At 37.7% G+C, this 26,607-nt stretch overlaps 1 protein-coding gene across 3 annotated transcripts in view; it reads left to right on the top strand.

Moving 5' to 3' along the window:
* HACE1 (HECT domain and ankyrin repeat containing E3 ubiquitin protein ligase 1) overlaps positions 1-12,788 on the top strand; it is a 52,150-nt gene extending 39,362 nt beyond the window's left edge. For all 3 annotated transcript variants that reach the window (XM_075747794.1, XM_075747793.1, XM_075747792.1), the window contains exons 19-24: positions 1,414-1,610; positions 5,134-5,265; positions 5,978-6,076; positions 6,363-6,433; positions 11,303-11,416; positions 11,874-12,788. In XM_075747794.1, coding sequence (XP_075603909.1) covers positions 1,414-1,610; positions 5,134-5,265; positions 5,978-6,076; positions 6,363-6,433; positions 11,303-11,416; positions 11,874-11,976 — 716 coding nt within the window. In that variant the 3' untranslated portion in view covers positions 11,977-12,788. The remainder of the gene's footprint in view (positions 1-1,413; positions 1,611-5,133; positions 5,266-5,977; positions 6,077-6,362; positions 6,434-11,302; positions 11,417-11,873) is intronic.
* The last annotated feature ends 13,819 nt before the right edge of the window (positions 12,789-26,607 follow it).

The following is a 26,607-nucleotide window of genomic DNA, read 5'->3' as shown; positions in this document are numbered from 1 at the left end:
CACAACATGCTCACTATGAGTGTAGTCTCATCATAACCCTCCAGTTTCTTCTCTGAAGGAGTCTCCAATTCCTACTTTTCAGTCTCCTTTTCCCACATGTTTTGTTTATATCCCTCAGAGACATCAGAGACATCATTATTTCCACATTTCATGTGTGAAATGCACATAAACTTATTAGTTGGCAAAAGTGAAAGTCTCTAGACAGCTGTTAATTTTTTTTGAGAGGTAACAGTGAAAATTCATTAGTAAATTATCTATCCTTCTCTTAAACTGGAGCACTGCTTGATTTTTATTAGAAAAATAATGCCTTACAGCTTGTGTACACACCATTTCAGCACTAGTCAGCTCTTCCAGGGAAATACAGTAACAATTTTTGCACTTACATGTTTGCACTGTCTGCTAACCTTTGAATTTTGTGTTGCTCTTTTTGGGGTGCTGCTTCTGCAGTCCATAGCATGCTAAGACTACTTCTAATGGGCACCCTTGTTACACTTCCCAATGCATGGAAGATGGTGAAGCAAAGAGAGTACTTCCCAATAACTTGGTTTTCTCTGAACCTACTACTGCCCTCACCCTCTGCCCCTTTTCCCAGGTATTTTTCTGTCTTGGTAGAGTTAAAGTATCTATGATGACAGAGTTAAAGCAATTGAAGTTTGCTTTCTTGTTAAGTGAAGAGGGTAGTTCTCTCGCACAAACTCAGGGTCACCTTGTTCTGGGCACATTTGCTCAAATTTGTTTGAGTGCCATGTCTGCGAAGGGGCTGTAAATAGGCAGTTTCTATACTTGGATAAAAGTCAAACTTCTAGCAACTCTGTTCTTAATGCTTCTAAAGGACTTGCAAGTTCAGTTTGAAAATGTAAAATTCCTATATTTTTTTCAGCTGCATAGTAAGTCTCATAGCAAACATGGTTAAAAGGAAGAAAACTGAAGAGCAAAAGAGTTTTCTAAGTACAGAAAAGTTGTCTTCCCCTCCCCTTCTCCTGTTCTAAATAATTTTCTGGGGGGGGAAAGAAATTATTCTATAGGTAATGATATTTCTGTTTCTAAAAGCTATGTAGAAAACTTTTAGGATTTTTTTTTTTTAGGAAACTCATTTAACATTGTGCATCGTTAGATGCTTTTACTGAAATCCATTAGAGAACTAAAATTGTGCAAATTGTTGTTACTCAAGTGGTAAGCCATTTGCTTCCCTGGGAGGAAAAACGTAGGAAAGATGATTCCTTAATACTTGTAAAATGTGGTAAGTACTGTTCTGCTGCAGTTACTAATGGTGAATCCCTTTTTTTCCCCTTTTCCTATTACTGCATTATTCTAATTTCTCTCTAGAGGGCAATCTTCTACCATATATTAAGTTAGAACCCTTTTTGCTTTATCCTATTTATTTGAGGGGTTTTATCTCTTTGTTTTTTCTAGGTATACCTGTAAATTATCAGGATGTAGCATCTATTGATCCAGAATATGCAAAGAACTTGCAGTGGATTTTAGATAATGATATCAGTGATCTGGGTTTAGAGCTGACCTTCTCTGTTGAGACTGACGTGTTTGGAGCAATGGAAGAAGTGCCATTGAAGCCAGGGGGTGCAAGTATACTTGTTACACAGGAAAACAAGGTGAGTATACAGGTTTATTCAGAAGTTGATAGTATAAGAAAAGCAATTGGACTGACCTTCTGAATGACTGCAGGCATAAATGGTATACCAGTTTTGAAGGAAATACACAAAAAAGTTGCCAACACTCTTCTGCCTTTTTCTAGCTTTGCACGTTGTAGAAATAGTGCTATTTAAAATCTCTAAATGTTCAGGTTTGAGGGTCTTCTTTCTGATAGAACTTTTGGAAGGAAAATAGGATCAACTTTAAATGAAGGGTTTATTTTAAAAGTTACAAATATTCCTAAAGTTAAGTCATGGGTATATATACCATGAAGGTAAACCAGTAGCAATTGCTAAAAGTAAAATTGTAGGTAATGTTGCAAAGTGTGCTGCCTGCTAGAGCACTCTATGGCACTGGATTGCTCTACGGTAACATGAATAATTGACAGAGTAAAAGACTACAGGAAGATTTTTCAGCCATTTGCAAGTCAGTGTGTATGGAAATAATCTACCTTTTAAATTTACTGTAATAGTAACAGCTTGGAAAGTCCCTGAGTTCTCTGCAGCATTAGTTCAAAAACTAATAAGGAAAAACACAGCCAGATTTTAAAAATTATCTAGAAATTCGGATGGACATCAGGTTAATTGAATTCTGCAGTTACCCACTAGATAGTCTTGAGTAACTGAAGGAGTGTTATGGGTAGACCTGCAATTTTTTGTATTGTTGACTCTTTTCATCCTTATGTCTGTTTTGTGCTCTGATTTTCATTTCTGTTGAGCTAGTGTAACTTTGTGTACGCAGCATTCATTCAGTGCTACCAGTTGCATAGACAGCTGCTGTATTGGTAAATGGCCACTTGGTGTCAGCATTTACACTAGCAAAATTTTAGTTTGTGTTGGAGCAATTGGCACTGGATTCTTGTATGCTTAATCCTCATTTTCATTAAGGCAGAGTGTCATTCCAATAGCAGGAATACATATTATTAGCCTGATTCTGCACTGTTGCCTGCAATATAGTCATTCATGAAAGAATACAGATGGTAAAACAAGTCTAATTGTGAAGGCAGTGGATGATTAATTTCTTTATTACCTATCAGAGAAAGCACGGATGTTGATTCTTGTTTCTGGGCAGTCTTAGCTTCTCAAAACATCAAATGGATGTACTTGACATAAATTGTGGTTTCATAACAGCTATTTAAAAACTGTTATCAGTTAGCAGGAAATCAGAAGTTTGCCCACATGAGGATACCCTCAGTAGCTTACATTGCTCCGTTAACTTCTGACTTGGGGCGCAGATTAAAAAGGGTGGTTGAACATGTGTAGAACAGATGCATCCATTCTAGCTCATCAGCCTTCCTCAGCTGTGGCAGGAGGGGATGAGAGTTTGTATAGCTTTTATTTGAAAGGTGGTCAGAAACAGATGACTGTTGTGGTAGCTTTGGAACTGTTAATATTAATTGATGTTTGAATTTGAAGCTGCAAAATGTGAAGTCAACAAACATCTGTAAGATGGCACTGTCTCTTGTTCACTGATTTCTTTGACAGTGGAGAACCAAGTTGTTGAAAATTGTAGGTCTGTGTTTTAGTGGCATTTGGAGATTTTTCCCAATTTCTTTACTGTGACATCATTTTGCAGTATGTTTTATCTTAGCAGTTCTAACAGGTTAAACAGGAAAGTGTCTACTTTATAAAACATCTTTTTATCTGCAAGAGATATCTTTCTTTTTTTCTACCTTTATCTGAGGAATACAAGATTGCTATTTAAAACTCATTGTATTTGCTATACCTCTGGGAGAAGAAAATTCAGCTTCTAAAGGAATTTACTGTGTATGTGCACTAGCAGATTACCTGTTTAAAGAATATAATTTTTAAAAAATGAAATAATGAATGAATCTTCCTTAAAAAAACCCCACCCACAACCAAACCAACAAACCCACAAAAACCCCATGCCAAAACCAGACACCACTACCCTCCCAATCACCCAACCAATCTCCCTCCCTCTTACTGAAAACCAAAATAAAAGAGTAAATGCCCCATTGAGGAGCAGTAGTAATAGCTGTTCATAAAAAGCTGGATTTTTTGAATGAGGGAACATTCTTTTTTTACATCAGCTGTGTAATAGTTGAGTGGTTGTGAGACCATACAACCATACTGTGCAAACGTTCCAGTCCTGCAATTGAAGTGTCTGTATAGCTCCAACTGAAGTGTTGGTTATAGTGGCGGTTCAACTGCCTTTTGTCATGGTAATGGGGAGACTTCAAAGGGAAAAGTCAGGCTTTGTTCAGTGTCCATGCCATGTATTTCTCTTTGTTCTTGGCTGTGTATATTTTTGCAGCTTTCTACTTACTATTTAGGAAAAAAAAAAAAAAGAGCTAGGCATATGCTATTTTGAAAAATGGTGCAGATCTCCACAATCCTGTAGCTTTCTCTGTCCTCCCAGGACTTGTCTGTCTGTGAGCTGGCCATGCTGTTTGGCAGTAAAAAAATTATGTAGTTTTTTTCAAACAGCGTTGGAATGGAGTTGCTCTCTGAATCTGAACATCATAATGAACATTGATCCTTGTCTCACAGTATATGGGGTTGTGAAATCGAGGAAGCATGATCTCTGCTTGATTTACCTCAAAGGAAAATACAGAACAACCCCTCACCCAAACCAGACTTTGTCATCATATTTGTGATGCCCATCTCATGTCTGTTCAATCAAATCTCTCTTAAAAGAAAGCTGGATTGTAGCTTTTATGCACTATGTAGGAATGCATATGTAGACGTGAAATTAATGTAGATACTTCTGTTTTATAATGTGCTCCTAAGGCTTCTGAGAGGGCATAAAATGTAAATGAAGTGAACAGAGGTTAAAAACAAATTGACCAGTTTTTTTACTGGCATATATTATGTAAATTCTGTGGTACAGGTCTTTCAGCATGTGCCAGTGCTGATAGTCAGGATGCTCAGCTGTTCCAGGCTGTTTAAAACATTCCTTCTTACACCTAAAGCACAGCAACTTTTTTCTCTCATAATGAAAGTGTTTTAATGTAAATATTTTTGTAATGCAGAAAATAAGTGTTTGTAATATTTTTTGAGCTTTTTGGCTCACAAATATTCCTTCAGAAGTTTACTCTTTTTACTGAGATATGTCAGTTTGGTGAATAGAATATTTTTCTTTACAAACAATGCTTTGTTTATGTGCGTAGATGATCACAATGGTGGTTGTTTTAGGTGCAGGCATGACAAACTAAGTTTTATTCCCTTTCTTTATCTTAGTCCAAGTCCCTGTGTTTTGTCTGGTTTGTGTTATGATTTAAACATTTCTGTTTGGGAATTGTCTTTGGAAGGAAGGAAAGGGGAAGAGCAGAAGGGATTCTGGGGGGCCTGCTGAATTGTTTTGGGTTGCTTGCGTGTGGGAAAAGTGCATAGGGACTCTTAACCATCTTACAGTAGATGAGATTTGTGATGTATTGAGGACTGCATTTATGTGTGTGTGAGTTTGTGTGAGCACTGTGTATTTTTGCTGTTGTATGTCATAATGTTGTTTTCTGCATTGCAGGCTGAGTATGTCCAGCTTGTCACAGAGCTTAGAATGACCAGAGCCATTCAGCCTCAGATAAATGCCTTTTTACAAGGCTTCCATATGTTCATTCCACCGTCTTTGATCCAGCTTTTTGATGAATACGAACTGGTAAGCATAAATGCCTATACTTTTTTTTAAATACTTTGTTCAGCATACTTCATCAGTAGTGTAATGATGTAGACATAAAGCTCAAGACTCACAAATTAAGCATTTTGTATCTCTCACTTTGGTTTGCTTCCTGTGCATCTATCGGTGAGGATCTCAATATGTGTATTCCTGCTTATCCTAATTACTTAGAATGACCATCTTCCTGGAATGTGATAACTTCACGTGCCAGTGAAATTGTAATTTCAACATGGTATCAGGATATTGTGGCCTTGAACCTGTTCATATTTTATTTCAGGAGGAAAATAGTTCTTTAAAAGTAAGGAGGTGCTGTTTATTGTCATTACTTGTTCTGAGACACAGATTCAAATTCCGATAAGTTTTTGTGGTGGTTTGATCTTCTGTAACCACGACCTCTCAAGTTTTGTTTCAAGTCATGCCAAAACTCAGAGCTTTTTTTCTTTTAGGTTCTTTGGCAATAATTTCTGCCTCTTGATGCACACCTCTGTGTGCTTAAATGAAACAGATCATGTGAAGCTACCTGAATTAAAGAATCTTCTTGTGTTAAAATTTAGTTGTAGGTTCCATAAGTTTGCAACTAAACAGGAAAAGCACTGTAATTTCTATGCTGCTTAAAACATTACTTTTTAAAATAGCATAAACACTTAATGGTTAGTCAGGAGGACTAATCACAATCTGCGTGCTTTTTCTGAAGGAGCTTTTGTTGTCTGGTATGCCAGAAATTGATGTGAATGATTGGTTAAAAAATACAGAATACACCAGTGGCTACGAGAGAGGAGACCAAGTTATTCAGGTAAAAATATTTTTTTAATAATGCAGACTATTGCATTTTAATCCAAAAAAGCTGCTGCTGCTGCTGTTGTCACTTTTTGTTTATGGAAGTTTATTTTGGCTAAAATTTGTGGAGGTTTTTTATACTATATTCTTGTATTAAGTGACTAAGTTATGTATGAATTTCATATGAAAATGCCCATCATTAAGTAGCAAACACACAAATATTCCATTGTTGTTTTACCATTATCTTTTCAAGTACTGCATGTATTTAATGGAAAATACAAGCTAACTTGTTTTTCATTTAGTGGTTCTGGGATGTTGTGGAAGAACTAACACAGGAAGAGAGAGTATTACTATTACAGTTCGTTACTGGCAGGTGAGAAACTCTTCTGTAACAACAAATATATTGTCTGGATACTCTGAAATAAGTCAAGAGACTTCCGATTACCATACAAGATCACCTAACTAGAAGTTGTTTGCATACTTTAGTGTTCTATATGTTGATCAAAGTAGACAAAGTGTGTGTTAATATTTTTGCTGCCTGTTCTGCCAGTGAAATGATAGATTACTTATTTATTATACTTGACTACTTTGCAAGAGGCCTTTGTGTAGTTAAGTTGCTGTCCCAGGCAATTTTTAACAAGGCAGTAGTGAATTTAACTGTGCTTTATCTTCTTCTTCCTCTTGCATATTTATGTGGCTCTTGGCTTCTCCAGTAATTAATATAGGCTTTAATATATGAGATAACTAGGTATCACTTCGCTCAGTGTAAACAGAACATCCTTCTAAATCTGAGTTGAATTTAGCATTAGTGCAGCATGTCAAGATCAAATGAAGATGTAACCTTATGAAAGATTGTGTTTGCTTTATGTAGGGTTTCTGTCCTAAATTCTAGTTGTTCTTCAGAGAAAGCCACTTTTATTTACTTTGTGATTTGAGGGCAGTGGGAGGAAGGTTTTGACCAACAAATGTCCCTGTGAGCTGGGTGAGTTGCCATGTTTGTGTATACAGATGTTTTGCAGACATGCGTGTGGCACCTGAGCTGTGTCTTTTTGTGGTGGCAGGTAGAGATTGAACCATCTTCTTAATTTGATGTTCCCTTCATATTCTAGGATTAGGAGAGTAGTTGACTTTTTGTTTATAAGTTTTGTGGTTAAGCAATGGTAAAATACAAATTAAGATCATCAAACCTTGTCTTTTATACTAAGGAATTTCACAGTCACAGATGTATTGTCAAATGGCACGGTCTTCAAATTCTATTAGTTTCACTTGATTTATTATGAATTTCATTGGGTTTAGGGATCACAGACAATTTAAGATGCTAGTTCCCTGCACATCAAACCTTTTGTCCTCTGCAGAAATGATGCCTGCAGTTCTAACTGCACAACTGTTGCACGCCAGCTGCTGGTCTCTTATTTTTAGTGGACTAGTCTATTTCTAAATCTAGATGGCAAATAAGGATCTTTAAGATGTAAGGTCATGTTTCAAATGCTTCTTAAAACATTCCAGATGATACTGAAGTGGCATTCAGTGTTTTCATGGCATTTGGGATAATCTACTGGATTGTAAGAGACGCTTTCTATCAAGTAAACAATTATGTTGTCTGATTAATACGTGCTTGAGCACTGTTCATTTTGGTCACAAATCACATACTGACTTGTTCTTATCCATTTCTTGTTAGTAGGGAAGAAATTTTTGGTATCTCTTTTAAGAACTCTGGACTGGAATTTAAAAACAAATTGTTTAGTTTTTTTCTGTATCAGCTAATAGGAACTAGCGATTCAGTGATTGAAATGCAATAGGTTTATTTTTCCCATAAAAATTTAACTTTTGAAAGTTACCTCTGATAGTGGTATGAGCTAGAAGTTTTGCACATAAATCCCTAGAGAGTCCTAGTTTCTGTGCATGGAAGACTTAGACGCCGAGTTGTCTGTGAGCTGTTAGTGTAGTACACCTGTTAGTCTAGTACAGGCCAGTATCTGAAGTAAAATTATACACTAAAAGTATACCCGATTTCAAACTATGATCTCTTTCTGGCTTCACATTTCCTTAGCGAAGAATTTATTTCTGTGTGTACTGGTTGGCAGGCTGCATTCAAAATTTTGTTTTTTCCATTTGCCTTTAATCTCTTCTGTGTATTCCCTTACTTTATTTTTGTGTGTATGTGAAGTGGTACTATTCTTTCTTTCCAATCAAAGACTATGAAATTCAGCAAATTAAATAAAACATATTTATGACGATGTCTTCAGTATTTCTCTGACATCTCTATTTCTTAAACTTTGCTTTTTGTTTTCTTCCCCCATTCTTACACCTTTTTCTCTTCGATGTAATGAAGTCTTGCTATGGTAGTTTCAGTGGAGATACCATTGCATTCATCGTTAATACCAATTTTGAGACATCTCTTAACAGTAATTGCCGTGAGCCATGCTTGAATAGCAGATTCTGTGTGTTCGGAGGTCTTAGCACACTCAAGAAAAAGCTTAAATATTCTTGTGCATCATGTTGGGGATCTGAAAGTCCACTTATGCACCATCTACTTTTTCTGTGTTGACAGCTGCTTCAAGATCGTATTGCCAATTCCACATGCATTTCCTTTTTTTTTTTTCCTGTTTGGTGTTTGTAATAGAATTTGGCTAAATTATTGTTAATTATCTATTGGCAACTTTTGATCAGGTTTTTAGTTAACGGTTGGAGGGGAATGTTGACAGCTTATCATGATAAATTTGACTTTACTGGTATTCTGCAAGTATCAGGATTGCTGTTTAACTTTTCAGGGGACTGTAGTTTCTGTTGAGTAATAAGCTGTAAGTAAATTTATGCAAAATCTGTTAGTGGGAAAATAGATATTAAAGTTAGGATTCAGTTGTAAACTTAAACATTTTAATAGTATTAAAGTTTCCAAAGCTAGGAAATCGTATCCTTGCTCTTGCTGAAGGCTGTTTGCACATGCAGTAAGAGAGATAAGATATTGTGATATTATTTGTGCGTATTTGGAAGGCTTTCTTTACTATATTGGCAGTGTTTTGCTTGGAAAGAAAACTTGTTCTTGGAGGCATAAGTTGGCAGCTGTTACTTCTAAATGTTCAAAGCCCTGATGATACTATATGATTTTGACCTGTTGTATGAAAACATTTTAATAAGTTAGATTGTAAAAATGTTAAGCTAATAGCGGGCTGAATGAGAATTTTTCAACAGTTAGGTCTGGTTTATTGCTGATTTGAATGTGGAATTCTCTTGGTTCATCGGAGGGAAAAAAAGTCACTGCAGGGGAGGCAGCACTGAATTAGAAATGCAAGCCAAAACATAGTATAAAAGAGTACTGCCGTTAAATCTTTACAACTGTTCTGAACTGTGGCTGTGAGCACAATTCCATTTGTATGTCAGAAATAGTACGCTGCAAATAATCAGTACTTCCCTCCATAGTGGTTGCCTTATATACCAGTGGTAGAACTATGTGCCCAACATTGCTGTCATTAAGCTGGATGATACAGATTTATGTGTTGGATACTATAGCTGGCTCTTAAAGGTATGTTTAAAAAGCATTACTGTGAGTTCTGTCCTAACTCTTTAACGTTAGGCAGTAGCAACCTTTACTCTTTTTTGCATTTTTGCCAAGTAGTTTTACTGTGAGTGGAAACATTACTTCATTCTTTTCCATTCTTGCTCCTGGTTTTTACAGTCTCTTTGATTTTGTGTATATAGGAGCATTGTTTTTAATGTAAGTACCTGTATTCCAAAATTCCAACAGCTGTTATATATTTTATGGAATATTTATTTTATCAGATTCTTTCTTTGCTAGCTACGTAACTGCAGAATAGCTGAGGTTGGAAGGGGCCTCTGGAGATTGTCTAGTCCAACCCCATGCTCAGAGCAGGGTCAGCTAGAGCTGGATACTCAAGGTCTTGTCCAGACAGATTTTGACTGTCTCCAGGGGTGCTGACACCTCAGCTTCTCTGGGCAACTTGTTCCAGTGTTTAATGACCTCACAGTAAAAAAGTTTTTCTCACGTTTAAATGGAAATTTCCTGGATTTCAATTTGTGCCCATTGTCTCCTGTCACTGGGCACCACTGGGTGCTTCATCTTGAGAGTTGTGCTCCATCTTATTTATTCCTCCCTTCAGGTGTTTATATACACCCCCTGAGCCCTCTATTCTTCAGGCTGAACAGTCCCAGCTCGCTCTCCTCCTGTGTCAGGTGCTCCAATCCCTCGCCATCTTGGTGTCCCTTTGCCCAACTTGCAGCAGTATGTCCCTGTCCCCCCGTGGTGGGGAGCGAGGAGCTGGACTCCGAATGTTTCTCACCAAGTACAGGGAAAGGATCAAGGATCACGTCCCTTGGCCTGCTGGTGACACTCTTCCTGATGCAGCCCAAGAGGCTACTGGCCTTCTTTGATGCAAGGATGCATTGCTAGCTCGCATTCAACTTCTTTAGGCCCTGTCCTCTCATTACTGTTTTATGATTTTTTTATGATTTTTTAAAATTATTTTATTTTGTGAGGTCTGTGCTAACATGTTACCTTGTAACGCATACCAGCTTAAACTGATGTTCTGAAAATATCTGAATTTTATTCTATTTGTCTCAGTTTATAGGGAGGGACTCTGAAGTTTCCAGGGCTATTGTCCATTTACACCTTGAGTATTCCTTGAATAATATATTGGTAAAAGGAAAAAAAATTGAGTAATATTATTAGCATCTTCAGGAATGCATTCTCACTTAGTGATTTGTTTAGTGTGTTCTAGTTTTGCCATAGGTCATCATTGGGTGATAGTGTGACTGATGTAATAGTTTTATTTGTTGAAATATTTGATCTGAAGTAGTAAATGAAAAGACATGTCAAGGACACTTTGGACAGCTGTCCCACAGATAGTAATTGGAGAATAAACTTTTTTATGATGCAGTATTTCTTAAACTGTAAATATAAATAACTGTAGATGTTTGCCTAAACTGAGAAAACATTCTGTTATAAAAACTGGTTGTAGAATGGAGTCCTCTTTGCAAACAGAATTCTCTAAAATACCATTCAAACAATTTGATGCCTAATGTAAATGAACTAATGCATTATTCAATATTGTAATAAAAAGCATTTTGCAATGAGAACTTTGATATGGGTAAAAAAGGGGGAACCTTGATAAAAGTATTCAGAACTGGTCCCATGTAGCAGTAAGAGGTATTTGCAGTGTAAAGAATATATAGTTTTTGTCTTATAACATTCTTGTAATGGTCTAATTTCTGTGAATTTTCTCAGTTCCAGGGTGCCTCATGGTGGCTTTGCCCATATAATGGGTGGCAGTGGATTGCAAAATTTTACAATTGCTGCTGTGCCGTATACTGCAAATCTTTTACCAACATCAAGCACATGGTACGTTAACTAGTCTTATTGAAATATCTTAAAAATGGGCCTTTTTCATGTCAGTTGCAGTCAAAAGTACCATTCTTATGAATATTTTCGTTAAAAGGCCAAGAATAAATTTAGACAATTTGTGACGTATTGACTAGCCAACATGAAAGTGGTAGATTTTAACCCAGATGATGCTACACTGTTTGCTCATTTACTACTTCATTTTGCTTAATTAAGGCAGAGGGATCAATAAGGGAATATTAAAGTTACATTATTGTATTACAATTTACTGAAGTGAAAAAAACCCGTAATTTCCTGCAATATATTCAAATGTTCAATGGCACTGTAAAGCAGCATAGGTTTGTCGTCTTCCATAGATGTGACATCTTCAGGGTTTTCCATCAGAAAACTTTACTGTTGGGTTTCTTGCTGAACTGTGATGTGCTTGCTTTTTTTGTTTTTTTTTCCCCCTTTTCAGTATCAACATGCTGAAGTTACCTGAATACCCAAGTAAAGAAATCCTTAAGGACAGGCTTCTTGTGGCATTGCACTGTGGAAGCTATGGTTACACAATGGCATAATGAAGTCTAGAAGACTCTTCTGACTACTGATGTGCAATTCAGAGTGGCAGAAGTAATTTTGGAAACTGTCAATAGAAAAACAGCTTAGATGCTGCAGCCCATTGGCAGGGCAGGGCTTCAGAATTCGTACAGGATCATCGGCTTGTCCTCCATTATATGTTGTCAAAATAACTTTGATACTGTCACGACAAGCTTCTCAGTATGTTGTGTATTCATTTTTTTGAAATGACAGATCTGTATGGAACTCAGTTTACATGCTTTTCATTATTACTTCAGTCTGAATCAGAAAGTTTTGTCAAAATCTCTTTCCGCAGTTTACTTTTGATTTTCAACTACATGGTTGAATAACATTTGTGTTTTAGTTTACTTTGTACTCAGATGGCATCCTACTAATGGACAGACTTGTACTTTATGCCTTGTTGCATGTGAAAGTGCCGTTTATTTTTGCAGAGAACGCTATAGAAAGTTCAATTTGGATATTGTACAGTAAGACAGATCGGATGTATTTTCCATTTCTTTGCATAGTAACAGAAATAAAATTTTATAACTTTTTAGTATTTTAATGTATATAGTATGTAAAGATTAGACTGTTATCACTGGAAAAAGTAACAGATGAAGTTAATATTTATATTAGAATTTACATTATATTCTACTAAATATTTAAAGTATTTGTGACTTTATAGTCAAATTGCAGTTTAGAATTTGTAAATATTATTTAAGATCTATATCCATTTGTTTGAATGCCTTTACTCTTTCCTTGACATAATTGTATGTTCAAAAGGTATTATTAAATTTTAATATTTTTACCAGAATCTGAATGTGACAAGTTTGTGTGTATTTGTGGGTGGTTAATTCTTCCCCCCTGCCCCCCTGGATTTTATTCATCTTACTATAATTTAAATTGTCATGGAAGCAGCATTTGAGAAGTCATTGTCAAAGTGTATGGATGGACATAAGCAAATGCACAAGGAACTTGAGGTTAATTGGCAAGACTATAATAATTAGAAACTCATGTCCAAATTTGTATAAAATTAGAATGTATTACTCAATATGTAAAAATACGCAGCAATGGCTATCAGCATGGGGTTTTGATGGTAAATAGCTGCACATGTTGGGGTAGAGGATGCATTTGCATAACTGCTTTTTAGGTACCCTAGGGTAGGTCTACATTATTGTTTTGATTCAGGCTAGAAGTGGGGTTTTTTGGTGGGGTTGTGGGTTTGGTTTTTTGGGTTTTTTTTAATCATTTGGTCATTCCTGCTTGTCGCTCTTTTACTTCAGAGAATGCAAACTGGATTATTTCCAGGAGAAACTAAACAGAAAAACATGATCCAAAAATGTACCAAATGCTAATGGAGGAACATCTAATTATGTCTGCAAGACCTAACTGATCTGAAGAGTTAGTAAATGAGTTCAGGCACAGCGAACCCCTCAGACACTTAAATTTTAAGGTTCAGGTCCTCAGCACAAACTGTTTGCTACTGACCCATTTGTGTTTTCCTATACCAAGTACTTAATATAGGTATAGCCTGAGTTGACCAGCTGATCTGTTTAGGCTGCTTGGTGCTGTTTTTTTCAGATGTTACTTATTTTAATCTAAAGCATACATAACCTCTCGGGGGGTGTGAGCGAGAAATCTGTGGACCATCTGATTCTGTGGTGCCACAGTATTTGTCCTTTATGCTATGCTTATACCTAGACTTATCTTTATTTCCCTTCCGGTTCTGTTTGTGCACATGTATGCATAAATGTTGGTTTCAATTCTTACATGGTCTTTGTGACTGCAACTTAAGGAAAATACAGCTTTTAGTTGGCAGAAAGAGCAGGCTCTTCCAGGAAGGCAATCCAGTGAGAGCTGGTTAGACTGTTGTTTCAGTCGGTGGAGAGATGCTGTTCATCTCCGGTGTGCTCTAGGAAGCTTAGGCTAAGACAGGTTAGATGTTTGGGGGTAGGGGGCGTGGGGGTGGGGTTTAGTGTTAAATTGCAGATATCTCGGATCCTTCAGTTAGCAAAAGTACTTCACTTTTCTGCCCAGTTAGGCAGTGCTTTGTTCCCTGACTATATATAATAGCTCGTTTCTTTGTGTGCCTCTGCAAGGTAGATTGCTAGCAAGACAGTGTTTTGAGCAATGCAAGGTATTTGTCAGGAATTACCTATTTCTGTTTTCTTTACGCAAACTGGGATTTTCTCTTTATCCCAGGGTTTTACTGTAAATACTGTTGTTCATTAACTGCTACACAATCTGTGATTATTTTTTTCTTTTTTTCATTTCACATGTTCTGTTTCATGGTAACATACAGCGTTTTGCAGAAACGGAAACCTTGCGTGCTCCTGCATAGTGTCCAAAACATGTCATACCGTAAGGCTCAGATATATCATACCATAAGAATCAGATTCTTTTTTTTTTTTTGCACTTAAACTTTTGTATTATACCGTAGGTGACATAGGTCTCAACAAACTGAATTTGTTCTCAAAACATGTTATTAAAGTGCTCAGAAAGTGGTTTGGAAATGTAACGGAGTGCAGAGTTTTAATGTTCTCAACAGTTCCTGTGACAGATCTCCCTGCTCCAGCCTTACGAACGGTTCAGAAGCAGATTACTCCTTCCTCCCCCATGCTGATGTTAATCATGTGCCATATGAAATATCTTGTAGTATTTCCTATAATATTTGCACCAAATACTCCCTTGATAGGTCAGAATGAAATTTTGTTAAAACGCTCCTGTAATAAAAAAAGCACGATGAATATGTGTCGAAAATGGGAATAGAGCTCTTGATGCTGGACTCTTGGTATAACAGCAGCCTTGTTACTGCTCGTTTTGAACAGGTGTTTTCCTGCTGAAACGCTAAACAGTACTGTCTGCCACAGTTGACCATGTGAAGTTAGCAGGATTTAATTATTGCATTGCAAGACTGTTTTTAGGACACCTGTGCCCTATTAGCAATGGGGTATGAAAAGCCTGTTGAGAAACTATAACTTAATATAGCTTATCATTTAGAATGATTAATTGGTTTATATTTGTTCTCTCCCACTGTGCCAGAACAAGGCAGTGTGAGTGTTTTATCTCGGAAAGAACAGAACAGATGTCTTGTCAGATCATAGATCATGAACACTCATTAACTTTTATTATCTTTATGAAATGTTAGATAGCAAAGCCTAGTTTTTGATGCTTGAAAATGTGTTGTGCATCTAATGTTGCAAAACCGTTAAAACCGTAAACTGTGAAATGTAGCTTAATGACTTCTACTGTATGTTCCGTAGTCAATAAGATTGAAAATGGAATGAGAGGGAGAAGGTGGTTTGCCTGAATCTTCCAGAGACTTGAAGACTTCCACATGTACGCTAGAAAAATATTAGGACCACCTCCACTTTGGAAGCGCATGAACTCTCTATTTAAGAGTATAAACTCAAAATTGTAGTTTTAGTTTAGTTGGACTCTTCTTGAAGTCTAATGAGCTGATTTAGCTCAGTAGTGCCTCAGAAAAGCCTTGCTCTTCCCCTTTCAGAACTGAGCAGGAGTAGAAGCTCTCTTCAGTGATGTCCAACCTGGATGTATGGTGCATAAAGCGCAGAAGGGTGAAGGTTGCTCAGATTATTTATTCAAAAGATCTAAAAGAGCAAAAAACCTTATTTGTCCCTCACGATATGCAGACAAGCAATATGCTGTAGGTGTTCCTCCAAGTCTTAACGTGTAGGTGATTTTTCCAGTAATACTTCTATGGCATTGCACAGGAGTGAGGTGTAGAAATTGAATCAAGCCATTGTCATTCCTTTTGCACACGTAGTGGGGTTCATCTTTCACTCCGAAGGGAAGTAGTCTTTGCAGTTCCTTTTGCTGCTCAGGCAGCGCAAGTCTTTTGCTGGCACTGGTCTGCTGCTGTTCCTCCCAGTGGCCTGTGCCAGCCAAGCGGCTGTGGCTCAAAAGCAAAATCCAGCGTTCCCTCAATAATCAAGACTTAAATTTAATTGATTGAATCTAAAGAATGCAGCTGCTGAATGCTCCCACTAGGAGTAACTGGTTTTGTAATTATGCTATTTTAGTTCTGTGTAAGTCATTCTTTGTGTTATTTACAGTTGCTGAGTTCTGATTTCTTGGTTCAGTAAAGACCCTGGATTTGGTTATGTCTGATTGTTATCTAGAGGAACCTTGAATTCCTTGCAGTGTATGACTGATGATTGTGTCAGCAAATCTTGACAAAAGGCAAATTTCTCAATTCATAAATTTGTTGTGTTTCTTCTAGAATTAAAGAAAAGAAAAAAGCAGCCCTTCATAATCAGCAATCTCACTAAGAGCACCCAGTCACCATTTTAAATATCTTGTAAATAACCAGTTATTATACAATATTCTATTAAATACATGTTTCAAGAAATTATTAAAATTCACACAGGAAATTTTTTTGGGCACCTTTATGAAGAAGGAAGACAGCAAGTGAATTAAAGGAATGCCTTATCTTAATAGTTTCTTCCTATTGTAACACCACTGCGATCTCCAGAGTGGAGACAACAGTCCCCTTAAAGGCTTTATAATCTGTAAAGATAGGGGTGTTTTGCTGTGATTGTCTTTTTTTTTTTTTCCCCCCAAGTTGCCATTCTGTTCCTGTACCTTAGTTTTTGCGGAGTGGTTTTCATCTGGGGAGAAAAAACGAAAGAGGAGTTCATGGCCTATTGATGGGGGGAAGCAGAGGAGAAAGTTGAGATCAAATACAGCGGTGCTGGTAATTTAAGAAGGAAGGGTTCTTCCGTAACGTCTGATGTCTGCCTGATGCTGGCAGACCAGAGTGGAAAGCAGGACTTCTTCAAGGTTTGTTTTTTCTCTCTTTTTTTTTTTTCTTTTCTTCCCCATCTTACATACTTTTCTCTTTGTGTGTTAAACAGAAGTTGTTGGTTCATGATTGAGGTCAACCTCAAGTCTTTTGATTAATCAATGGAGATGTGAGGAGCAAAAGAGGACAGGTTAGCTTCCAGAAGAAATTTGAGATGATGTCAGCGTATAATCTGCACGAACAGCTGTTTGCCTGGGGTCCTTTACACTACTCGATCCCTACAAACTCTTCTGATGCAAGATTATTTTCTATGAGATGCTTTCTACAGAAAATCTTTCTGGGGTGGGTACTTTAGTACTGCAGCTATTTGGCCTCCTAAATTGAACATATTGCTTTATTGACTACCATTCTGGTATCCTCTATCCCAGGTAATAAGTAATCAGTTCCCTTTGCAGAAATCAGAAAACAAAGGTAGTACTATCTCTATGGGAGTTTTCCTTCCTTGTTAGAAAGAATGCTTGAAGAAAACCAGCTGGTTAATTAACAGGCTGATAAATATGAACTATGGTAAGAGGGAATGGGTGACCCTGTCTTAATTCTTACCAGGCAGGTGTAGTGATCTGTGTTTAGCACCTCTTGTCTCCACCACAAGCTTTTGGAACATGATGCAGATGTTGATGAGTAGAGAACAAGAAGGTGTTTTCCCAAGAGAGCTTTTCAGATTTTTTAAGGCTAGTTTCTTTTTCTCTGTAGTTTCCATGCTGTATTATATATAATATAGAACAATAAATATTTAAATAAGTATAAAATAACTATATATTAAATATATACATTACATAAATCCAAAGCATTTAAATTACTAGAACATATTTCAAGAAATATATACGATATTATTATTAATACTAAAATGCTACATGTCAGAGTGTTTTAGGGTGCGGAGATTTTGTCTTCCTGTATTAATGCTACTAACTGGATGATTTTTGTATAGATTAAGTAAAGCAGGCTTTCAATTTTAGCCTTGTGGTTGGAGATTTTGCATATATGTGTTTACCTTCATTTTGAAATAGTGGGTGGGTATTCAATTAGGCTGTTAAAATTGTGGGCAAATCAGTAGTTTGTATATGCAGCTGTTGTTACTAAGAATTTTTAGCATGTCCATAGAAGAATATATTTGCAGTTAAGAAGTAAAATTGGCCAACTACTAAACTGATGCTAAGAACCAAAGCTTTAAATCAACTAGATTAAACTTCCCCAGGGATTCTTGATTTGTAAAGATAAGTGCTTTTCAAGTCAGAACATCTGTTTGTACCCGGACTTACTATAGATAATTATACAGCTGATACACTAGAGACTGCAATATATATTTTATAGACACCCTCATCAATTCAACTTTTTTTTTTTTTTTTTTTTTTACTCTCTGAGGAGAATAACAGAGTTCACGTACTTCTGCGGGACTACCTGTAGCTTAGAGGCAGTAGGAATCACGCCACATAAGGAAACTTAGTATAAGGTTACTGTCTGAACTCTTATACTTCATTTCGTTTGAAAATAGCTCTATACAGTTAGGTAGATTGAAACATCTCTAGTTATGCATATAAAGTAGTATTTCTAGCTGCAGTTATAAAAATCTGCATGTAATTTGAACTCTAGAGAATAAATTAATAAAATTTGAATTAAAATAGAATGGGCTTCCTATGCACCTTTATTTTGGGTTTTATAAAGGGCGTTATTGCATGTCTTTCCGTACATGACACATAATTTAGTTGTAGCACATTATTTTTAAAATGCCCACTTAATGTGTTTGAAATATTAAGCTTGTGTTTGAAACAGGCTCAAAACACCAATGAGAAGGGCTGCTAAGGTCCGTCGACATATTTCCTCGGAAAACAGTGTCTTCCATCCATTTTGGTCTCCTCGTTTCCTTGTATATTGCTAAACAGAACCCTTCCAATTTCTCACCCAGATTTTTCTGGACCGTTTTATCTGAATGTAACATGTACCCATTGATAGGAATACCAAATAATATCTGTAAACGTGTGTTAATGTTTTTCCATGAGAAATTCTTTTAAAAAAAAAAAGTTATGCTAATATGATTAGAAACTGATGAATGCTAAAGGTGTAGAAATTCAGCAGGAGTGCAAACACTGTGAAGACATGCGTCCCCGAGCCCGCTGTTTGCAGCTGTATATACTTGCTGCATTAACTGCTTGTGACATTCTGTGGCAAGAGTTCAACTATTGAGTTTCATACAGCACCGAGTGATTCATCGGGATTATTAGGATTCTCCTGGGGTAGCTTCACCATACTGATTGCCTCTGACAGATCAGTTTGCTTAGATTAAAAAGCAATTGTTGCTGTCTAGTCAAATTTATAACCTCTGGTAAAAGGAAATGGAACCCTAGTGCTGACCAGTATATAAAAACACCTTGGTCTACAAATTACATGAATTGGAAAGAAAACAGAATACTTGAAGAGCTAGTTCACATGCACATGCGCAACGATTTCACAGGTATCTAATATACATCTTTTCTGTGCTAATAAGTTTATTCTCATGTATTTAGGTGAGTCTATGTATAAGCATTATTTTAGATTAATTCTTCTAATTGCTGTCTTTGTGGGAATAAAGTGATGCTATCGATTGGTATTTGGATGCCTGTGGATGTTATGGCAGTATGGCTTTTAGGTGCCTGTCACCTAAAGGAAGGGATTGTACTATAGGGAATCTTAATTCCATAATAGATTAGGCCTGGTGAGATGGCCCGGAGACAACTACTGCACTTTACCCCTGATTTGTGGCACATATTAGTGATGCTTTAGGTGTAAGACGTGAGCAAGAGAAAAGAAATAGTAGAAGCGCACTTCTGAAAGTGAAGAGTATCTTCAGGAAAGAGGTGAGCAGTGTCCTGAGTGTAAATGTGGAATAACAGGGGTGTTTTTGACCACAGATAAGTATGTCATTCAGCTGACGCGTGGGAAAAGTGCCTGGGCCTCCTTGGGACGCGATGCTTTTTCCTTCCCCACCTGGTCTGATGGCTGCAGCCTGTTCCCGCAGAGACTGGGACGACTGGTTGGGCTCAGCGGGTCTCGGGGAGGGTTGGTGGAGATGGGGAATTGTCTCTTTCATGTTTGATGCTAGCTCAGAGTGAGTCTTCTGCTGACTCATAATTTCGATAATTTTTTCCCCTCTGCCTTAAGGTAGATTTCCTTGGCAGTATTTGCAAAAAGAAGTTAACGTTCTGCCGAAAGGGCGTTGCTTCACATTGTATAGGAGAAGGGGCTCTCTTCTGTACAGGCAAGATGCTCCCCATTAAGCGCAACAGCATGTAACTCTGCTAAAATGTGTCTCTAATTTAAGAAAACTCCAAGTGTAAACTCCATGGGCAGGACACGTGGGGGCTAATTACCATATCTGTGCTTTTGATCCTTAGCTTGTTGATGTCTTTTTCAAATGCAGCTTAGTTATTTTGCCTGTTTGTCTTGGAAATAATCTCTCTGTGTGTACCTTTTAAAAAAAATATATTCTGCATCTTATTACTACCTTCCTTGCTAGAAAAGAGCCGTTCCCCTGACTTTACTCAGAAGTAATTAACACACAAAGGTTGAAAATCCAGTTGGATGAAATTCACGTAGGTGTTGCTTTTTTTATTTAGATTTCTTGTAGAAGTGTTTTTATTTTAGCATAATTAGAATCTCCATCTCCAGTCTTGAGTAGATTGTGGCAATTTAAGAACTGTCTTAGAAAGACCAGACAAAAAGTATTTTGCTATTCATTAAAGTTTCTTTCTGCGTGTTTGGTGATGATTTCCTGTGTTTCCACTAATAGCATTACCAGAGAAATGAAATAATGGAAATGTGTGATAACATTTAATGTAAAGCTATGCTTTCTAGAAGTTGTATTAATACTTTGATTAAAACTGTTCAAGAGACCAGTGTGTTAATTACATCTTATATCTGTGTGTACTTTATTTTTGTGTATGTGTGGAAAAGCCTGAAGAAAATCTTTTCCTTACTGTCTTTCACAGAAAAAAAACCCACCTTTGGCCATGTCTCGCACTGCTGCACTGTAGGGTTTGTTTCTGCTTCCGTGTCTGTCTTGTCTCCAGCACCAAGCTTTTTTGTTACTCAGTCTTGACTGGTTTGATGTGAGTTCACCAGGGGCTTTTGCTTGGTCGTGTATCTTTGTGCTTGACAGCCAGCAAAGTTCAATGGACAGACAGATTACACAGAGACTGCCGAGGCTCACATTTGATGTCTACCTCTGCCACTGACCTCATTTGCAACCTTAATAAATCACTTCATGTCTCCGTACGTAGGCCCATGCTATTATAGTTAGACCGTAAACTTCTGAGGGAAGGAGACGCCCTTTGTATATCTGTGTGACGCCTCGCAGAACAGATGAGTTTGGTAGGGACATCTGGAAGCGTCCAGATGTAGTGTCTGTATTTTTACCCAGGGCTTAATTCTGGTGACCATTCCTTGGAGACCGCCCTTGAGTGGGGCCTCAGGAGTCTACTTGCTGCTCTTTTGTCTCGCCGTCCTGCTGAGCTCTTCTGGCAGCTGGAGCAAACCAGAGCGGATGGCTGTCATAAATATGCAGTTAGGAAACTCTCTCTCTTGAAAATGCTGCTCAGTGCTCACTGCTCACAAATTTTGAAAACGGTGATAAAGTTATACAGAAGGACTCAGGATCAGCCAAATGCTCTCCCAGGCTTGCTTCTGCTTCAGTGTGTTGTCCTCCCTGTCATCTTGACTATGTGCTTGGTGAAGTGTGGGGCGATAGGTTCATTCCTCTGATCTGTCTGGAAAGCGATCATGTTCAACAACTAGTGAACTGGTGGGGATGCTGCGTAAGAATGTGTCTCAGGTGCTTTAACCTGCCCTAGAGGCATCATCTTCTCAAGAGTCTTCATTGCTTTGTTACTGGAGGCTTTTATGTCCAGAAACTGGTGGCCTGAATGGAGAGGTGTATTTGGTAAAGGTGGGAAATCCCCATGGTTTAACACTGATTCCTTAATGTTCAGATAAGTTTCAAGTTGTTGCTTTCCAGCTTCTGACATGGTTGGAAAGTTGCTTGTAAGCAACAGGGGTTATCTTATGGGAAATCTTACTTTCTCCTCGCAGCAGAAATTAAATTCATTTTCAGAGGCCTTGATGTCAGTGTCACGTTCCTCTTGGGTCTTTTTCTGCATCTATTCAATGTCACCTGTCAACTTCTGTACCAAGACTAACCACCTAAAGTTGAACCCACAGTCCATCTTGTGTCAATCCTACATTTTTCTGTATGTACAAGCTCTCACTAATACAATCTATGCTTAAAAAAGTCTGCATTTCTTTCTCTGTTATGTAGAGACTCTGACAGTAAATCTAATATGTGCCTTCAATACATATTTGCTATAAATAACATTTTTTTTTAGTTTAATAAAATAAGGCCCAATGCCTATATTTTAGCAGGTTTTGTCTAACACAAACCCCTAAGTTATTTTTCCCTAGTATTGCACTGGCATCACGATTTAAAGCCTACTGTTGGTGCAACTGGTGTAGGTACATGCCTCCTGCTTCTGTAAAAATTTGGATGTTGGTGCTTTCTACAAAGTGGAAAGCAGCTTCTGGACAGTGTAAAGACAAGTAAGTGTTGTTTGGTCTGTTTTGCTCTGCTCTGCGCTTTGTATCTTTGTAAGATGAACAGTTACATACATGAAAAGTCTCTATTTGAAGCATGGAGCACTTAAAAGAAAGGAAAAAAGAGAAGTTGAAGACCAAGGGTGGGGAGTTTCTTGGTTTTCCAGAACTGTGCCAGTCTCTTTGTCCAGGGCGCTATCCTGCAGCTCTACAGAGACACTGTTTTTTTTAAAATGTACCTTATTTTTCTACAACTTTAAATTTCATTTCATCCTCCCCTTCAGACAAATCAAACTTCACAGCATCAGGAATGCTTCTGAGCATGTCTTGATGAAGGCAAGGATAGAAAGCAGTAAACCAGTAAAGAATCTGCAAGGTCTGAAGGTCTTTAATTCTGAAGGTGATATACAGCCAGGTGGTGATATATGTCAAACATCAGCTCCTACCAGCCTTAAAAAAAAAGTGCCAAGTATAAATCTATCTACAACATTTCCATTGCTTTTTCAGCTTTAGGATAACTACCTACCCTGATCCTGGACCATAAAGCTGTGCTAGTTCAGTATGCCTGAACCTGCTTAAGGGAACTTAATTTTTTGTGATTTTTGACATTTGTATATCCCTGGGTGCAATGCAAAGATCGACATCATCAGGAGCAAGAAATCACACGCTGAACGTATTTCATAATGAAAGATACAAGCCATGTCTGTAGGTGGCATAACCTCTTTATCTCTGATTATAGCACATGAAATTCAGATCATGGTGTCAGAATACCAAAGCGTACAGGGCTGCTTGCAGAACACCCACTTTTGCTGATGCTCGTGTTTTCTTTCTGACTGCAGGAGAGTTGAGATATTGGTGGCACCCAGCTTTACAAGTGAGATCGTCTTGCCAGCCGTTCCATTAAATATTATAAGGCATTGTTACTTCAGGGCTTTAAGCTGCTTTTTTTGGCATATAAAGTTATATCAGGAGGTAAACATCTGGTATTGTTTTGCTGCATGCTTCATGCAAAGAATGAATCAGTATCATCAAGCAATGGGAATGCGTTTAAGTGTAATTATCTTGAATTATTTGCTGCTAAGTCTCCCTTGCCAGTGGTAGAATGCTCTGATTTCTATCTTTGCAGGATGCCAGGCCTTAAACCTGTCAAAGGCCCAGCTAAATGTTGGCCATCCTGTGCATCAGGCTCGTGTAACTTGGTGGGTAAAGGGAAGTCTCTATTCAGAAATCTTTGAGCTTCCAAAGGTGCTTGGCTTTTAACTTTCAGGAAAAGGCATCATTTATATCAACAGCTTGCTTAAAAAAATGGTCTCTTGCTTGTAAATTGGTATAAGAAAGTGCTGGAATGGGAGGATCGTATAATATTCCTCTAATGAGGAGTATTATATGATAATTAGTCTAATTCCTCTTTCGTCTAATGAATTTAGTGTTTGTATGTTAGCCCTTTTTTAATAGCCTGTTGTCTGGGAGGTGTGGGTTTGACCTTTGAATAACTTGCTTTGTTATTTCTTGCTGGTTTTGATCACTGGCTTTTCTTTTTATTGCTGAACTTCTGTATTTATGTTCTGAGCAGAGACTTATCTAAATCTTTACTGAATTCAGGTTATACGAATAAGGACACTTTAAGGAGTCTTTTACTCTCTTTAGATTCTCTTTCTCCATGTAGAAGAGCATCTTGAAATATGAGAGCTAACATCTGCACTACACTACATATTTTTACACCTACTCTTGAGGAGTTCTTAAAATCCTGAATTTTAGAGGGGCGTGTGGTTGTGCTTATGTTGTCCTAAGACCATATTTCCTCTTTATTGCTGGATCTCGGTTATGGCAGAAAAAGACTCTGATCAGCAGTCTACAGGGAAAACATCAGTGTTTTGAGAAGACATTTCTTCTGCTACGTATCAGAGGGATACCTAGGGCAAACTGCGGAAGAAGTTTCCGCAGAGATGTGGCGGATTCAGATTTCTGCTGAATGCGGCAGTACGCACCATCTATTTGCTTAGGAGCTGGGGCTGCAAACGCCTCTCAAATGTGTGCAGTAAAACAGCTTTACTTGAAAGAGGAGAAAATTAATATCGTGAGTAGCCCGATGGGCAAGCAGAGGAACTATAAAAAGTGTTGAGACCCCTTGGGATGCATCGACAGGAAACAGGCTCCTTCCATTGCTAATCGTTTGCAGAAAGTGCAGTACAGCTGCAGCAACGCTAACCTCAGGCTGGCCACCTCTTGGATGTGCTCCCCCTTTCTCCCCAGCCTCAGCGGCTGTGGTCGCTCTTCTCTCTTCCTCTCCTGCTTTTTCTTTTCTCTCTCTCTCCCCCTGTTTTTCTCGTGAATGATCCTTCCCTTTGCCACAAAGTAAGCTGGCTCAAAATCAAGAGCTCTATTTTGTGGAAACACTTAAGTTATATTTTAGCTCTGCATCAAATCTTGTTTAGTTCCTGTCACCAAAAGTAGCCAGTAGTCTGAGAGACGGTCTTCACCATAGCTTCCTCAGCTCACTGTTGTTAGTTGTTTTGTGTGTATATGTGACTGCTCTACTTGCAAAGACATCATGCGCATGCCCATATTAGCCTTGAGAAATGTTTATAATAAATTTTCCTTATGGATAAAACTTTCACAACTATTTCATGTTTTCATGATCATCTCTAATTATGAGGATAGATAAAGTTTGGGACATATTAGAAAATGCGACAATGAAGATTGTGGTGATGCTGGAGGCGACTCTCTGGGACCATTGTCATAGGAGTGAAAACAGGAATATTTAAGGCAAATCAGTTCTTGCTGTGCTCTTGATTGTATTCAGTCATTACATCATGTTTCCCAGCTGAACTTAAAAGTTAACATCACCCTCACTCCCCTCCAAAGTACAGGTTTTGTGGCAAGGGTTCTGCCTTTCACTTTGTGAAACAAGTCTAATTATTATAGAAAGGGAATAAATCTATAGCTACATGTGTTGTCTCTTTTTGTATTTTCTTAAATGTAAATTGCATCTGAGTACAACTGAATCCCTCTAAGTCATCCAAAGCCAGATAAATTAAGATGATTCCTTCCTTTTGTAGCACCTGGATTGGGGTTTGGCTGCAAAGCTGACGTGGATTGAGTGGTGGTGCCCAGGCACGCAGCTTTGAATGCTCTGCCTGATGCAAATCCCAATATACTGATATATGACACTTCACCGTATTTACTGCTGTGCGACCGTGCGGGTGGTATCTCTGATCTAAGTTCCTGACCAGTGCTGCTTGTTGCACTCGGTGAGATGGCGATGGTCAGCAGTAGACAGGATTCAAAGAAGTCTGTGGGACGAGTCTGTCTAAACATCACTGAGATTGCGGTATTGTTCTTCTTGAAAAGCAAAGGCTGTAAAATTTGTCAATGCTGCAGTGGATTCTGCTGCCTCCTACCCCTATCCACCCTGCAGCTCTATTGCTGGCCATAAAATTAAGTTGTTTTGTCGCCTGTGGTTATTCATTTTAACTTTAGCACAGTAAATTTAATGCAGAGACATTTACTTACTGCAAATTTGTCTCCCATGAAACAAAGGGGCACTAACTTTGCACACTTGCGTAGAGACTATCTTTCCATTAAAAAATAGTAGAGGCTGCAGGTTAGGACATCTTGTAGAATAAGTATATACACTAAGAATCAATAAGTGTTTTATTAGTGCCTGGAGATTATTTGACTATAAAGGTTTTTAAAAAAAATCCAATTGCTATAAAATGGTAAATAAAAAAGTTAACCATCTGTTGCCTCACTTTCATTTAAAATCTTGTATTTAGTTTCTCCTTTCTAGGTAACCAGTTTTTGTTATTTTGCTGTAATGTTGGGGCTTGGAAGAAAGTAGCTTTAATTTACAGCTTTTGTTTCTTCAAATGTATTGTTTGCGTCATAGGTTTTACACTTCCTATTAGAAGTCTGGAAAATATTTCTTACTACAATGAAAGAGAACAATTCAATTTAGAAATATAATTTCCTACCACTAAGACACCTGATAACATGGGAGACATTAATGGATTCCTATGACAGAAATTTGATTTAGAGCAGGAGATTAATACCGCTTTATCGTCCCGTACCACAAGTGAATTAGCTCAAGAAATCTGTTTGAAGTTGCTGAGTTGTCTGTTAGAGAAAAAGGTCTCTGGACATTTATTTGATCATTGCTGAGTTCTTGCTATAGGCTTGTTTATCTGACAACACAGGAACAAACTTCACACCAGCCTTGTTTACTGCACAGTAGCATGTTTCTTATTAT

The sequence above is a fragment of the Balearica regulorum genome, chromosome 3, assembly GCF_011004875.1.
Source record: "Balearica regulorum gibbericeps isolate bBalReg1 chromosome 3, bBalReg1.pri, whole genome shotgun sequence".
Taxonomy (NCBI): domain Eukaryota; kingdom Metazoa; phylum Chordata; class Aves; order Gruiformes; family Gruidae; genus Balearica; species Balearica regulorum.
The sequence above is the reverse complement of the archived record's forward strand: the minus strand, read 5'-3'. Positions and strand labels throughout refer to the sequence as shown.